General features: G+C 34.5%; 2 protein-coding genes across 2 annotated transcripts; one reads left to right on the top strand and one right to left on the bottom strand.

Moving 5' to 3' along the window:
* Window positions 1-485: 485 nt before the first annotated feature.
* Window positions 486-6,064, bottom strand: LOC110455512 (signal peptidase complex subunit 3-like). The gene is made up of 5 exons (XM_021505686.1): window positions 5,863-6,064; window positions 4,511-4,584; window positions 4,258-4,334; window positions 3,568-3,683; window positions 486-2,393 (listed from the first exon to the last, which is right to left on the bottom strand). Exons 1-5 carry the CDS (start codon window positions 6,003-6,005, stop codon window positions 2,264-2,266), a joined length of 540 nt encoding a protein of 179 aa, XP_021361361.1. The 5' UTR covers window positions 6,006-6,064; the 3' UTR covers window positions 486-2,263.
* A 201-nt stretch (window positions 6,065-6,265) lies between these two features.
* Window positions 6,266-15,931, top strand: LOC110455508 (lysosomal Pro-X carboxypeptidase-like). The gene is made up of 9 exons (XM_021505681.1): window positions 6,266-6,443; window positions 6,980-7,120; window positions 8,118-8,219; window positions 8,666-8,847; window positions 9,378-9,535; window positions 10,268-10,440; window positions 10,700-10,864; window positions 13,591-13,778; window positions 14,454-15,931. Exons 1-9 carry the CDS (start codon window positions 6,276-6,278, stop codon window positions 14,653-14,655), a joined length of 1,479 nt encoding a protein of 492 aa, XP_021361356.1. The 5' UTR covers window positions 6,266-6,275; the 3' UTR covers window positions 14,656-15,931.
* Window positions 15,932-16,211: the final 280 nt, after the last annotated feature.

Genomic DNA, 16,211 nt, shown 5'->3' with positions numbered 1-16,211 from the left:
AAATCCATCAAAATTAAAAAATCTGCAACAGAACTTTCAAACGACTGTTTCTTGAATTTTGAATACTTCCCCAGTACTATTATGTAACCATTTATTTGTGTTTTCAATTTTGGCTGCCATGGTAACCAGGTCATATTTGCATAAATTATTGAAATTTGATTATTCAGTCAATTTTGACAGGTTTTCACTTAGTTTTTCTCTTAGTTACCATAGAGTGCACTCTTGAACAAACTTTATATTTCTCCTAAAGATGTATTATAGGTGCCTACACATTATCCTTTGATATTAAGTTTGTTCAAGCATGCGCTCTTTAGTTTCTAGGAGAAAAACTATGCAAAATATAACAATATTCATTGATTATTAGAAACAGTCATTTCAAAGTTCATTTAAAGATTTTGAATTTTAATGCACTTGGGGGCCAAAACAGGCCCAAACGATACATAGTCCTTTATTCATGAACCATATCCTCACTCACATACATTCCTCATTCACATCGAGTCATTAGAATGGAAAAAAACATTTCTTCTTTACAATAGTTTATGCATGGCAACTTTTTGATATATTTATACAATCATTGATGACTGCACACAAAAATACCACCAACACATTTTCCTGCTCCTTTAACTCATAAAGCCCTTCAAGGCCCATCTTTTGTACGTCAGTTTTGAAAATCTTGCATACACAAGTAACTGATCATGATGTGTCACTGTAAAATTTCTTAATCCGGCACAATCTTAGTTTATAGCACTGTACTATGTTAGACAAAAAATTATTGTGGGAAACGTTCAGGTGGTAAATTACCTTCTTATGCTGAACAAAACTTAATGTGCAAATGTAACAAATGTTTATGAGCAAAAATAGATTTGCATTGAAGTATTTCCTCAAAATACCATTTTCACACAAAGTATGTATATTCACCATATTAAAGTACCAAGTAAATTCTGTGATAGCGACTTTTTAATCCAATAATTTCTTTTTTTCTTTTTCTCTAACCATTTAGGCTTTAATGTTTAGGGAGAAAAGACTTTTCATCAAATTCCTAGCCGGTAGCTGCAGGATCCAGCACTTCGGTCATTAGGATGTTTGTATTAGCAGCTATTAGATATGAACTAATTAATCAGCATCAACAGGCTTATACCTTCTTCTCAATTTAGATGAATATTTGTATATTTGTTATCAGAATGATGGTCTTCAAAGCCATAAACTTCAGCTTCAATACATAATTCCCTATTGGATGTCACTAAACAAGTTAATGAAGCATGTTATAGCATGCCCAAGTTAAGATTTTACAAACTCTGCAAGAGTGATTCCCATTCAACAGTCACCTTAGTCTTTTTGTCACCTGATGAAACATGTTTTTTTAATTAGTGAATAGATTTTAATATAACTGTCAAGTATGATACAGCTAAATCTCATACTAAACTTCTTGAAAAACAATTCAGTGATCAAAAAGAGACAATTTCAATAAGGTAAGGAACTTCATCACTTTTCTATCATATACATTGATCTTGAAAATGATAGAGATTTTCCTGAAGAAAACATATCATGTCCTCTTTTCATACAAACATATTTATACATTGCTGACTTTATTAAAGAGTTGAAAACTTCTGAATTATTTCAACTTATTCCATAGTATTGCTAAAACTTATTGTCATAACAAATATCATGACAAATAGATCAGTGGATAAGCTCCCTGCCTAATAATCAAAAGGACATGGGATTAAATCTGTGTGCAGAGATGCTTCTTCTATAAAAAAAGGAAAGTTTTAATTCCTAAATGTTTTGTTTTGTATATAAGTCTTTGCTGTAGTAAATGGGCAGGCAACTCTTTAAGTCTGAATATGTGGAATAAATAGGAACTCTTCAATCATTGGAGATGCTGGAATCTCTACCTTACACTATGTGTAATTTTCATATTTCATCATTTGGAAAATTATTGAATTTCCAATTAAAGTACATTTTAGGCCGATTTTCAAGGAATAAAGGATACTATCAACCGATATGTTGGAGCCTTTTGCTTTGCAATCCATATAAAATAATCACAGATTAATCTCAAAAAGAGAAAAAAAATATGATAAGTTACAAGGAATGTGTATTTACTTATTTCTTTATAAATTGTAGATGTTGATAATTGTAATTTCTTTATGCCCTGGCTCAAGCAAAGTAAAAAGAAATTGATGTTTTAATGTTTTATTTTTTTTGGTTTCAAAAATCCCCAAATCATACACAGTTTTTGTACTGTCTGTCATGATTGTCCTTTGCACTAAAGCCTGTTCGTGCTGTATTCATTTGGAAACTTGAACTTGTGAGATCCTTCTCCTCTGATTTTTGGTAATGTCCCAGCATTGGGTATGACATTCCATGACAAGGTCAGAGTCACATTGTTGTTTCCCCTACAATGAAATTGAAAATTATGTCAAGAACAGAAATAACAGAAAATATAACCTGCCAACTCTTCATGGTTTACACACAGTACCAGTTTAGGAAACTCTATTACTGTGAGAGTCTTACAAATATCAATCTCATGATTGTGGTAATAATACAGAATAATGCAAATGAAATATTTCATCATCACATGGAAACATATATACTGGAAGGAATGGAAGACAGCAAAGAAGTTATCCGGTTTTTTCAGAAAGATATAACATTGAAACAACATTCATTTGTACAGAGATAGGTGATTCTCTTACCCTGGACAGATTTATCGTTACTTTTACCGGTGTGAGATTTCCTTGTCTCACCCTAGGGTTGAGACAAGCTACACATGCTCTTTGCACGTTCTCCACAATAAACCCGACGTCACTGATGTGACCTGAAGAAGAGCTACTTTTATGTGGTCACACACATACACAAGTTTGTCTGCTAATCTTGTCGTGTTTACATTTGACATCAAAGAAGATTGGATTGATTTTAAAATGTTTAAAATATGACGCGTGAACCGTCTGACGCATACATATAATATTAATATGCTATCCACATGTTCCTGTTTACAAACAATATGCTTCGTCTTACACTTGGACAGGAACAACAGGGTAAGAGAAAAATAATCATTCACCCCTCGGGGATGAGATAGGGGGATCTCAACCCTCGGGGGGAAGACTCAACCCTCAGGGGGAAGATTCTTAAGTTGCCAAACACTCAGCAAAGCCTCGTGTTTCGCAAATTAAGAATCTTTCCCCTCGGGTTGAGATTCCCCTATCTCACCCCCAAGGGGATGAAAGATTTTATTATTCTTTCACCAGGGCCTACAAAATTACGTCAATTCTCCACAGTGCCACATATTTCAATTCATTCCTCAACATCCTCAGATGGAATTTTTTATATTATTCCCGTTACAACAAAGAAAGACTGAAATACTAAGATTATGAATTGCATCACATTTATTTATTGCACTCAATATACTGGAGTCAGTTAAAATTTGGTAATACATATCACCTATACAAGCTTTCAGGCAGGGGTGGTCAGTCGAGCCATTTCAGTAACTTGATTACAGCTAGGAAAAGAGAATTATAACAAACTATTTTCAATCTCACTACAGTGATACTGAACTGATTATTAGATACTTACTTGAGGCCATTGCCATAGTCCCAGAAATAATATTTGGTATTACTGCTGCGGTAATCCAGTACAGAGTTTTCTCCCCTCTTAATGATTTTGTCCCAGATCACTACCTGGTTTAAAACCTGTAAAAAAGACAAAAGACAATTACAAACATGTACCTGGTAATAAAATGCCTAAAACTTTAATTGCTTTTATAGATCAATGACAACCTCCCAAACATATCTCTACTACATGTATACAGCAATTCAACATAGACAATTGATATCTTTTTGCAAGGGATGTCCCACAACGAATTATGTTTATATCATTTTAAGACCCTGTTTCAAAGTCTGAAAAGAGTTGCATCTGATGCCATGAGCTGGATTAGTGCATACCAGCAATGTTGTGAAATGCTAATCTAAATCTCAGTCAACCATGACTGCATCCTCGAGGATGCCATGAATGGTACCTTGAAAGTGAATTGACATCTAACTTACAAAGTATATGGTTCAGCAGCATACCAGTACATTTTTGAGTCAAATTTTCAGGAGATTATTTTTTATCTTTTTTTTTGCAATATAATGTTTGTTGAAAACCAGTTAATAGAGAAACAAATGTCTATCAAACTATATAAAACTAGGCTGAACTGCATCATCATCATTAGCTTCCATATATGGGGGATAACCTAAGGAAGAAACTCCAAGTAACTTTACTTACGTGATCTTTTGTTTCATATTCGGCTGTCAGATACAAGAATAACTGCTTCACATTCCAGTTAAATATCCTAGATAAATGTTTGTTTGTTAAAGAAAACTCTTAAATTAATCACATCATTATAATATATACAATTACAAATATCCCTAGTAAAATCAGTTTATGCAAATCAAAATTGTATACATTGTACATGCATCTAATTACTGTATCATAATTTTATGAATTCATCAATACAAATTAACTGTATAAAGGATATCAGCTTGCATATCAAACACAACAAATCCTAGGTCGTTTTTTTCTCTTGTAGCACTGTAATCAGGAACATTTTTTCTGCAAAAGACAAAATATGAATATGGAAACTTCAATGTATACAAACATGCATATAAAACATTTTTCATGGTGATTGCATTGAATTTTGAATCTATAATCAAACAACACACACGCAGTATTAAGAGAGCATGAAATGCAAAATCAGAGCGTATGTTAAGTGTCCCTGCAGTCTATTGGTCAATGGTAACTAATTCTGTAAAAGTAAAATGCAGAATATATTTTGCTATCAACAACGTCTTTGCCAAAGTGCCAACTACAACTGTAGGTCCTATATTGCTACTTCCAAGGAAAATCTGAATTTTAAAACAGTGGGCCATTTTCAGTCAATATCAAAATTCCATGTAAAATTAAAAGAAAATTGGAACATGGAGGGGTCAATTTCAGCATTGAGGGGGTAATGGCCCCCTCCAGGATTATCCTTGACTTCAGACTGACAACAATATATATGTATACAGTCACCATGAAAACTCTGTTTGAATTAGTTCTTAAGCAAACCTGGTGTGAATCACAACGGGGCAATTTTCTCATTATTTGCCAGTACACGAGTCTGCATCCATATTACACGTTTGTAATATAAACTATTTCTATCTCAACCTAAAATTTAGTTAAATTATCAAGTTCACGAAGCGAGAAGCAGTTTCTTCCCACACATGAAAAACATGTGGACATGCAGATGAGTCAGTGAAAGGAAAGATTATTATCTTATAATTCGATTTCCAGTGATTTTTTTTATTTACATCGATGCAAATTTGGTATGCCTTTATAACCTGTATCTGATGGTAAGACTTGAATAATAACTATTTCTGTACCAAAACACCAAATAGTTCACCCCCTCTCAGCACATTTGTGTTGTCTTCGTGATGCTTATTTTCAGGAACACATTGAATAGACACACACTATAGATTTATATTAAAATGCAATGATAGATTTTCATCAAATCAATGAAATTGTGTTTTTATACTGTACATTAATGTTTAATTTCACCGACTGAACTGTTTGGTCTGGTCAACAATTTTATCAATGGACATAAGATAAAAATCCCGGGGGGGGGGGGACTGGCCAATCAATTGTTGAAGATATTACTCATTTAGGTAAATGACTATGAATGTCTCAGAATTCAAGTGCATGGACATTTAACCAATTGACGAAACAGGCACTATTAGCCATCATGTCGCATCAAAAAGAACTGAATTCAATGCCGTGTAAAAGACCCCCAGATGGCAGGCGTCCAATATCATGATATTAATGCTCAAGCCGGTTTGTACAAAAATGTCTTACACGATCGCTTTTCCTGTTCCAATATATACTGGTGCTTTATGTTCGTTGAATGCTGTCGTCAGGAAACAACAGAACGTCAATCCCGCCATCACACTAAGTGTGAAGGCGAAAATTGTGTTCAATCTGGACAGAAATGTGTTCATCTTTCCTTGTGGCTTGTTGGCCGGAAGTGCTCGTCAGCTATTGGGGCGTTAAACAACAAACGGACTTGGAAGTAATTCCGTAAAAAAATAATTGTTTGTTCTGCCGATTCGAAACGTTTGTGCATGGATAGCATATTTCTTTATGTAGTTTTATAATAGTTATTCACGTGTGTATATATGTTAATTTAGTTCGATTACAATATAAAGCATTTCAGGTTTATTATAATCCGGAATTATTGTTCTAATTTTGGACAGTCACATGACAAAATCATGGCGGCTCAGTTAAAAAAGCAATACCAGTGTTTAGTTTTGTTTTGCCTATATTTTTGTTTATGTGTCGAATCGTTACGCCCAGGTTTCCCATACCGTAAACATCATCATGCAAGAGAGGCTGACAACACTGGTTACAATTACAAGACAGCATACTTCGAACAGAAGGTTAGTAAAACTGACTTTTCAGTTTTATCACGGATTTAGATAATAGCATATTCCGTGATTTTATCATCGAGCACCGACTTCTATAATTATCTCAGACGACTATGACACGTATGTAATGGAATACGTTGTGTTAATGATATTCACTCATACAAACTGATTTTAGCGGAAGCAATAACAATAAATGCTAAAGCAGGGACCGGTTATGGGTGTTGTTTTCATTGAGTCATCTCCCTTTGACCATGTCATGGGTTGCCATTCGTGGTCATGAGTCAGTCACTGTTCATGTATATTTTAACTAGTAGATCTCTCTGTTTTTATTTTTTATCTCTTATTAATTAATATATTTTCTTTTTGTAAAAAGTAAAGAATTTTGACTTACTTAAACTGTACTGTAATATTGGGTCTTAACGGTTAAGAAGGATTGTTAGATGTTTTTGATTTATATGTTTTCAATTAAAATACTTGCTCTGTTGATAATAAATCAAAATGTTACTTAAACATATAGTCGCATTGCAGTAATTTGTTTTTGTTTCAAGATTGACCATTTTGGATTTGCCAATGACGACACCTATAAGCAGAGATATCTAGTCGCGGACCAATATTGGGACAAAAATGGTGGACCCATATTTTTTTACACCGGCAATGAAGGCGACATTGCCTGGTTCTGTAACAACACCGTAAGTGGTTTGACCGGCATGAGTTAACAATCCCAAGTGAAAATTGATTGAACTCCCTTTTTATATAGAAGCCTATAGACTTATGATGGAGGTCTTCAGATTTTCCTATTGCGATTCCAATAAAACGGGAACAAGTGGGACAAAAATCGAAAAGTTTTTCTGCTCTAACAATCTGATTACAATCATCTGTTACCTGGCTTTGTTAACTACGTACTATATGCCTGTTCAGGCATAGTACAAAGTTATTGAAGCCATGTCAAAGATGATTTTAATCAGATTGCTGCTATATGCATTCATATATATATTGCTATATGTTGGGTATTACCTTGTACATACATAGTTGAAATTGTATCGCAATACACTGGATATTGCAATACAGAGCACAATATAGTGATCTATATATTTATACACTAATCCAGGCACTGACTATGTGGAAAATTACAATTCAAGTACTCATTCTTTTAAACAGATATTGTCACACATTTAAAAGCAAAAATGTTGATTCAATCCAAAATTCACGAATGGTCTTGAACTGGAAGAATCTTAATATAACCAGAATGCATGGATGATTACATTCCACATAAAAAAATAACTCCATTTCGGAATTTTTTACTTGGTTACAAGTGCCTCTTTTATGAAAACGTTTATATTAAGTTAAGGTCATATGATCACAGACTTGACTCAATGGTCACAACTGGTCACATACAATGTACAAGTGTAATGTATACATATGACTCCATTAGTATAGTGACCAGACACTAAATCCTTTAATTACAGAACTTTTCCATAAGGTCTATTTACAAAATATATGTATTTTAGGTCTTTTATTTATTTGTAAACAATGTTATAAGTACTGTAATATTGATTCAAAAAACTATCAGAAGTATATATCAATTTAAAAGTAAATGTCAATTTATTTTTAGGTTTTAATTACTGTAATCTGAATATGTATAATTATAATAAATTTATAGATTTGGTTTGGGTTTTTTCTATCCAGGGATTTATGTGGGAACTGGCCCCTAAGCTGAATGCCCTGCTGGTGTTTGCTGAGCACAGATACTACGGCACCTCCCTACCTTATGGTCCTGATGCTGTCAAGGTAATGGTCAACTATGCCAGTGACAGTACATGTACTGTAGAGCATCAATGGATAAAATGATATGTTCTGTTGGGGAAAAAAATACTTAGAAAATACGTGTTTTAAATGAAAAGTGTGGATTATGATGGAGGGGTCAGAGACTTAGATGGTGGATCTTTCATTGAATACCATACTTCTTAAATATCATTCACAAACACATTGACATACTTATATGTGACTGATACATGTATATGAAATGTCCATGGACCAAGGGGAGTCAATTATATAAAGAGAAAGATTTGACGAGTCAGCTCAGAAATGTGAGGTGTGAAATTACAGTAATAAGACACATATTAACTGTACAATAGTGTTCCAGAACCATTTAATCTCTGATGACCAGGAAGTATAATGCTGATTTTGTTCAGTTTATAAAATATTTAAAGAGGAACGTATTCACTATTTTACAGGATCCTAAGAAGTTGCAGTACCTAACATCTGAGCAGGCATTGGCCGACTTTGCAGTATTGATCCAGGAGTTAAAGGCCAATGTACCAGGGGCTCAGACCAGTAAAGTGATTGCCTTTGGGGGATCATACGGGGGAATGTTGGCTGCCTGGCTCAGGATCAAATACCCCAATGTTGTTTACGGGTAGGACACATGTCAGAGACATAAGATATATAGTTCTTATTTTTGTATCAACTGTCTGATAATATAATACTATAATACAAAACTCACCAGTTTATAAATACACATGTGATCACCAAGTACATTTTGGTAGGTGTAATTTGGTTTTCACTTTTGGTGTCATCAGTGTCAAGTGATACATCCCTACACAGTGTATTATTACATGCAAAATGTATTTATATTTTTGAAATTATCACTTTTTTCTTCGACTAATTTTTTGCTTACAGAAAAAGTGTGAATATTTAGATAAAAATTAAGAGTCTGTAAACTGTGGCCTTTGACCTAAAACTGGATATGAAATGTGTGAATTTTTGTAAATATTTTCATCTGCTGATACTTGATTTTTTATACCCATAATCATTTATTACTGGAAAGTGAATGACATCAGAAAAGATGTATGCATGATGATAATTTTCAAGTTATCAAAGAATTTTTTATTTTGTATTATGTACTATTTGGTTGGATAGAGAGATTTATTGAGTGAATGTCTGCAGGTCCTTAGCTGCCTCGGCCCCTATCTGGAGCTTCATTGGCCAGATCCCTTGTGACGCACAGCTACAAGTTGTCACCAACTCTTTTAAAAGGGAGTCTCTCACATGTGTTAAAAACATCAGGAAGTCCTGGGGCATCATCAACACAATGGGAGCTACAGGTACAGTGTCTATCACATTGCTGTATTGATGCTAGCTTATAGATTTCTATAATGTGTTATTGATCCCAAGCTTTAGTGGTAAAATAAGGTTTAACTTAACTATTAAACAGTCCTGATACGTCTAAGCATATGCATCTTTATATTTGAAATGGATGAGCCTTTTTCCGAGGTTTTGGTGAAATCTAGGTAAAATTAAAACCTTTGGTCTAGTTTTAATGCTGTAAATCTAAAATAAAATGAACCTGTCCCTCACATGTTGTGTATAGTTATTCATATTCCTCCCATAGTTCACCAGCCATCAAAAATATTCAGACTCAGGGAGGGCACGCCTCTCCACCACATTTGATTTGTGTGTGTTGTTGAATGTTTCAGACTCAGGGAGGGCACGCCTCTCAACAACATTTGATTTGTGTGTGTTGTTGAATGTTTCAGACGCGGGGAGGCCACGCCTCTCCACCACATTTTATTTGTGTGCGTTGTTGAATGTTTCAGACTCGGGGAGGGGACGCCTCTCCACCACATTTGATTTGTGTGCATTGTTGAATGTTTCAGACTCAGGGAGGGCACGCCGCTCCACCACATTTGATTTGTGTGTGGTGTTGAATGTTTCAGACTCGGGGGGGGCACGCCTCTCCACCACATTTGATTTGGGTTCATTGTTGAATGTTTCAGACTCGGGGAGGGCACGCCTCTCCACCACATTTGATTTGTGTTCATTGTTGAATGTTTCAGACTCAGGGAGGGCACGCCTCTCAACCACATTTGATTTGTGTGCGTTGTTGAACTCGACAGCGGATACAGAGGCCTTGAAGTCGTGGCTGGTAGAAATCATGTTTAACCTAGCTATGGTGGATTACCCCTACCCGGCCTCCTTCCTGGAGCCTTTGCCTGGCTGGCCTATCAAGGTGTGATCTCTGTCTTCATAAAAGCTGTTTAACAGTTTATTGATATTCAATATACAGCCAAATGCTGTTAATTTACTGACCCAAGTGGCTGGGAAATGAATCTGCTTATTTTTGGAAATGCTTTTAAATATAACGTTTACAAAGTACAATGTATGTATATATAGGGTTTCCTACAGTCAAACTTTATTATGTTCTTGTATTCCTCACCTATCTCAGTTTTTTATTTGAAGACAGTTCATTGCTTGATTGTCTATTCCAGGCTGTGTGTGCACCTCTGTCCACTGAAGTTGTGGATGAAGTGGCTTTGATAGAAGCTCTGTCTAAAGCGGTCAAAGTGTACTACAACTACACCGGTCAGGCCAAGTGTCTGAATGTCAATGAGAATGCTGTGGGTAGCCTGGGTGATGAACTCTGGGGTTACCAGGTAAGCAGGCTGATACAGTGACACCTTTCATTTAGAATATTATTAGTGATTTATATCTGAAAATTAAATCTAAATTACCAGTAGTACTTACAGAACATTTAATGTTGAGGCTTTAATACTGTGAAAATCATTCAGAGGTTTGTGGCAGTCAGACCATATAAAACAGAATTGTATTTTAATGTCTTTAATAAGATTCATCAGTTTGGAAATATTTAATGTCAGAGTTTTACTTTATACACAAGCAATGTACGTATGTAACGTGTTGCAATGATTCAAGACCGACTGGTCCCTATGATCGAGTGAGTATTAAGACCTTTTCCATACAGTGTATACGCTCTCTATGGAAAGGCGAAATGTCCCGGGTCGAATGATATGAGAAAATACAAGTATATGCTCAGTTAATTTTTATACGCTCGCCAAATTGGTATACATTATAATCATGATATGAAGTTGTGATGCCGTGAAAAGAATTTTGATTCAACAAATTTTGCAAAAGTTATTCCCCTTTGTTTATTTCAGTATTTGTTTTTTTTGTCCGGAGATCTCCTCCTACATTTTTCGAACGACTTTTTTGAAACTTGGTAGACTTTATAATCATGATATGTTGTTGTGTTCCCTTAAAAGAATTTTTTATTCAACAATTTTTGCAAAAGTTATTGCCCTTGTTTATTTCAGTATTTGATTTTTGTCCGGCAATCTCCTCCTTTTTTTTTCGACGGATCTATTTGAAACTTGAAATACATATAATGATGATATGACGTTGTGTTTCCCATAAAAGAATTATGATTCAACTATTTTTGCAAAAGTTGTTGCCCTTTGTTTATTTCAGTATTTGATTTTTTGTCCGGATTTCTCCTACATTTTTCAACCGATTTCTTCGAAAGTTGTTATACATTATAATCATGATATGAAGTTGTGTTCCCCTGAAAAGAATTTTTATTCGATTATTTTTGCAAAAGTTATTGCCCTTTGTTTATTTCAGTATTTGCTTTTTGTCCAGAGATTTCCTCCTACTTTTTTCGACCGATTTCTTCGGAACTTGGAAATTGTAAAAGTCATGATATATAGTTGTTTCTACGGAATTATTTTTTTGACTATTTTTGCAGAAGTTATAGCCCTTTGTTTATTTCTAGTACTTGAATCTTGTCTGGAGATCTCCTACAGTTTTCTATCAATTTCTTTGAAACTTAAAATTGGTAGGCTTTATGATCATGATATCAAGTTGTGTTTAATGAGTTGGAGACTAATCTTTTGATTACTTGTTTTCCTCAAACTGTTCGAAAATTAAAGAAAATTGAACATTGACTTTTAGTGAAAGGTGAGATTTATAGCATGTTAGCTAGCCACTCTTAAGGTGATGCAAATCTTATTTTAATGCAAGATAGTATAAAACAATATATGGCATTCAACGGATGTATATTGTTCTGCCCTGTGGTACTCTTGTTTACTTGTGTGCCAAGGTAAAAAAGCACCATTCTACAGATGTATTCCATGTACCTTGGTAGATCATACAATGCATTTTACTGAACTACAGTTGCTCATAATTTCAACATTTGGCGTAAAAAAATGAGCCAAAAAACATAAATTTTAGAGATTGAGATAAATTATGTCTCCCCTTCGAATAAAGGGAGACATATTGTATTAGTACTGGTTCTTCTTCTGGTTCTTCTAATCACAACTTGTCCGGGCCATAACTTTTAAACCGTCAAAGATATCTTGATGAAACTTTAGGTATATATGTATCACCCACAGAAGGTGTGCATTGCACTAGAATTAGGTCACTGTGACCTTCACCTCAAGGTCAAAGGTCAAATAAGTGCAACATTTTCAGTAAATTCTTGTCCGGCCCATAAATTTTAAACCGTTTAAGATATCTTAATCAAATTTGAAGTATACCTACATCCCCCACAGAAAGTGTGCAGTGCACTGAAATTAGGTCCTGTGCTTCACTATATACAGAGTTATGGCCCTTTGTTTAATTTTAATACCGAAGTTTGTTCGGAGCATTAGTTCCATGTTATTTCACCTACATTGACCAAACTTGCTATAGTTTTAATGTATCTTTGGAAGTAGAGTGTCACAGTCTAAATTCGGGTCTGGTGCCCCATTATATAAAGAGATATGTCCCGTTGTTAATTTTTTATACCAAAGTTTGTCTATTGGCTAATAAGGGGAGACATATATGTTTTTGTTCACAAAAACAAAATTCTAGGTAATAACTTTTTTCTCATCCCTTCCTGCCAAATAGACTGGACTATGTTGCTTTATCTTGCATATTAAAGGCAGAAAGAACCCCAAAACTCATAAAAATCAAAAGTTGAACTTTTCATGGAAATTATAAGTGTACCCCTATGTGTTAAAATGTAGAGATTCTAGATTCTTTTAGATGTCAACTAAATTCCCTATATAACACTTTTCTCACAGATACTCTAACTAACTTTGCATTTGCATATAAAATGACTAAAAATTTGTGTTGCTATGAATTTAAGAAATGAGCATTTACTGTAATGTTGCATGGTGTAATATTTGTAAGATTTTAGACTTTGTATAATTGTTACAAGAATTTGAACGTATCTTTACAGTTTTATCTCCTTATATTTGTATTCAGATGGTGTATGTTCTTCTTCATTATCCCCTTGAAATAAGATGTGTAGCAGCTTAATGACCATATTAGGATACCTAAATGAACACTTTTATATCGTACTCAACGTTTACTTGCCCTGTAGGCCTGTACCGAGATGGTGATGCCGTCCTGTTCTAACGGTGTGACCGATATGTTTGAGCCTGCACCATACAACTTCAGCCAGATCTCTGACCAGTGCTACAAACAGTTCAAAGTGCGGCCAAGAAAGTCCTGGGTTATAACACAGTATCTGGGGAAAAGTCTCTCAGCTGCCAGCAATATAATATTCAGGTGAACAGCTCTTGAACACCTTTTGCCAAAAGTTGCATATCTTGGGAATTTTGCAGGCCCATTTTTAGTATGAAAGATAAATGACACTCTCATTTCCGTCCTTGTTTTAAACCAAATTTTTCAATTTCTATTCATTACAATTGAAGATGTATCCGTCAAAAAAATTAATAAAATAGATTATGTAATTATTATTTTTCAACACATATATGTAAATATATATACTTATTACTAGAGTATTAAGATGATGTTCTCAATTCAAGAAATGCTTTAAAACATACTAATTGGATTTCATAATTTAGAGTATGACATAATGTGTATAACAAAAATGTGCTTTCAAATGTCATTAAAAATATATATTTCATACAAATATTCTATCCTCTTTTTTGTCACAACATTGTATATTTCTATATGGCTTCAAACACCATATTTATTTATAAAAAATAAATAGTAAGAAAACGTGATGCATCAAACCTTGTTCATCCTTAAATCAAGATCTTTAGCATATAAACTCATGAGAGGACGACAATTTTAAATATTTGATGAAAAAAAATTATACCAATTATTTGTACTTTTGTTATTTGTGCTCCTTTTGCAGGTAAAATTATTATGTGTGATGTTTTGAATATTTATGCAATCTTTTGTCAGTAAAAGACTGATTTTAATACTTGTTTACAGTAATGGTCTTCTTGACCCCTGGTCATCTGGTGGCGTGCTGAAGTCTATCTCACCAAGCCTGACAGCATTTGTCATCCCCAATGGAGCCCACCATGTAGACCTGCGCAGCTCTAACCCTGGCGATACTCCAGACATCACCAAGACAAGGCTGGCAGAGGAGTACATCATTCATAAAAAGTGGATCGAGGGAGACAACCTGTGATCTCTAATGGAAAATGATGTGGTGCAGTTGTGATTCCTGTACAGAAAGGCTGCTGGTGAACATCTTGAATATAATTCCACTCCGCTCAATTATTTAACCCTTTCACCCCTATGCAACTTTAGTAGACTCTTCTATGCATTGATCTGGATGAGTCCATTATGGTCTACAGTGGTGAAAGGGTTAATAGTGTTAAAATGTGAACTGATTAATACTTCATACTCGATCAGTATTCAAATTTGGTATTGTTTGGAATTTGTGAATTTGAATCATAGTGCAAGTGCTGCAAAACAAAATAATTATCTCTAACAAAAAGATCTGATGGGAACATATTGAGTATTGCACATTCAATATAGATAAACTGTATGTGACTAGTACATAGTTAACCTAGAGATCTGAACAATCCATTAACATCCCCAAACCACCCATCTTCCACCATGTTACCTTGGGCCGACTTCCCGTTATGTAATTGCCTCCTTGTATCTTTGTCCCCCAACCCCCACTACACTCACACTTATTTACAATTGTAAAGAAGTACTCTGTTTTGATTTGTGCTTGGCGTTATTTGTTTTAAATCTCTCATTGTCATTGATGGCCAGCTTTGGCCTTTGTCCTTAAATTAGCCTAGTCGTGTCTATGAAACTGTTTATACACATTCTTCTGTTTGGTAGCACCCTATCACTTGTGGAACATGAATGGTCTAAACAGTTTCAATAATTTTTATTGTAGATGTACAGTCCTTGACCACTAAATAACAGAAGGCAGTAAAACTGGCAATCAAACTGTGATACATAGAGTGCAATTAATCTGTTGTAAATAACATGCCTGTAATTCCTGGATTTTTTGTATGTCTTGTGTAACTTTTGATGTTGATCTGTGTGAATGAGGATGTTTAGATTCTGATCTGAAGTATTTTACATAAATGCTATTAAACAATAACCATACATTATTTTCAATAAGATCTTATTTTAGATATCGAAATAGATACATGTATGTTAAATCATATCAGAAAGATCAGCCCCGTCTCTTATACTGAAGTATTTTGAGAGTATGATCTTGTGATACAAAATGTACATGAAGTGTTTACCTTTGACATGTGTATCTCCATAATCATATACATATATATTATACTGTATCACATTGAAATATGTGTATCACTTCAAAATATACAAGTAAAACTATATTGATTCTGAAATGTGTCACTACCACAAAACACACATTATACTGTATTACATTGTAATGTGTGTCACTGTACAATTACACATATTAAATATTTCAAGGGTCTTATATACCGCTTTATCACAATCTAGTTCGCAGATCGTCTCAAAGCGGTTCACAAATTATTATACGTGGTTATAGGGCCTTTGCAACCAGCCAATACCTTTCTTAACTCCCTGGGGAGCATACAACAGGAGCTGCCATTTTGGCGCTAACAGCTAGCATTCAACAATTCTAGCACTGCCCAACCACGTACTCATTTACAGCTGAGTAGACTGGAACAAGCGAAGTAAAGTATCTTACTCAAAGATACAACACAGTACCGTGCCGTGCCGTGCCGT

Source organism: Mizuhopecten yessoensis, unplaced genomic scaffold (genome assembly GCF_002113885.1).
Source record: "Mizuhopecten yessoensis strain PY_sf001 unplaced genomic scaffold, ASM211388v2 scaffold8233, whole genome shotgun sequence".
In the NCBI taxonomy this organism is placed as follows: Eukaryota; Metazoa; Mollusca; class Bivalvia; order Pectinida; family Pectinidae; genus Mizuhopecten; species Mizuhopecten yessoensis.
The sequence above is the reverse complement of the archived record's forward strand: the minus strand, read 5'-3'. Positions and strand labels throughout refer to the sequence as shown.

Excerpts from the sequence above, each read along its gene's own strand:
- LOC110455512 (XM_021505686.1), bottom strand. The coding sequence starts at position 6,005 with ATGAACACATTTCTGTCCAGATTGAACACAATTTTCGCCTTCACACTT. Across the intron at positions 4,335-4,510 it reads TGTGTTTGATATGCAAGCTG|ATTTATCTAGGATATTTAAC; the intron begins ATATCCTTTATA and ends TAACAAACAAAC. Across the intron at positions 3,684-4,257 it reads AATATGAAACAAAAGATCAC|GTTTTAAACCAGGTAGTGAT; the intron begins GTAAGTAAAGTT and ends TCTTTTTTACAG.
- LOC110455508 (XM_021505681.1), top strand. The coding sequence starts at position 6,276 with ATGGCGGCTCAGTTAAAAAAGCAATACCAGTGTTTAGTTTTGTTTTGC. Across the intron at positions 6,444-6,979 it reads CAGCATACTTCGAACAGAAG|ATTGACCATTTTGGATTTGC; the intron begins GTTAGTAAAACT and ends TTTTGTTTCAAG. Across the intron at positions 9,536-10,267 it reads CAACACAATGGGAGCTACAG|ACTCAGGGAGGGCACGCCTC; the intron begins GTACAGTGTCTA and ends TGAATGTTTCAG.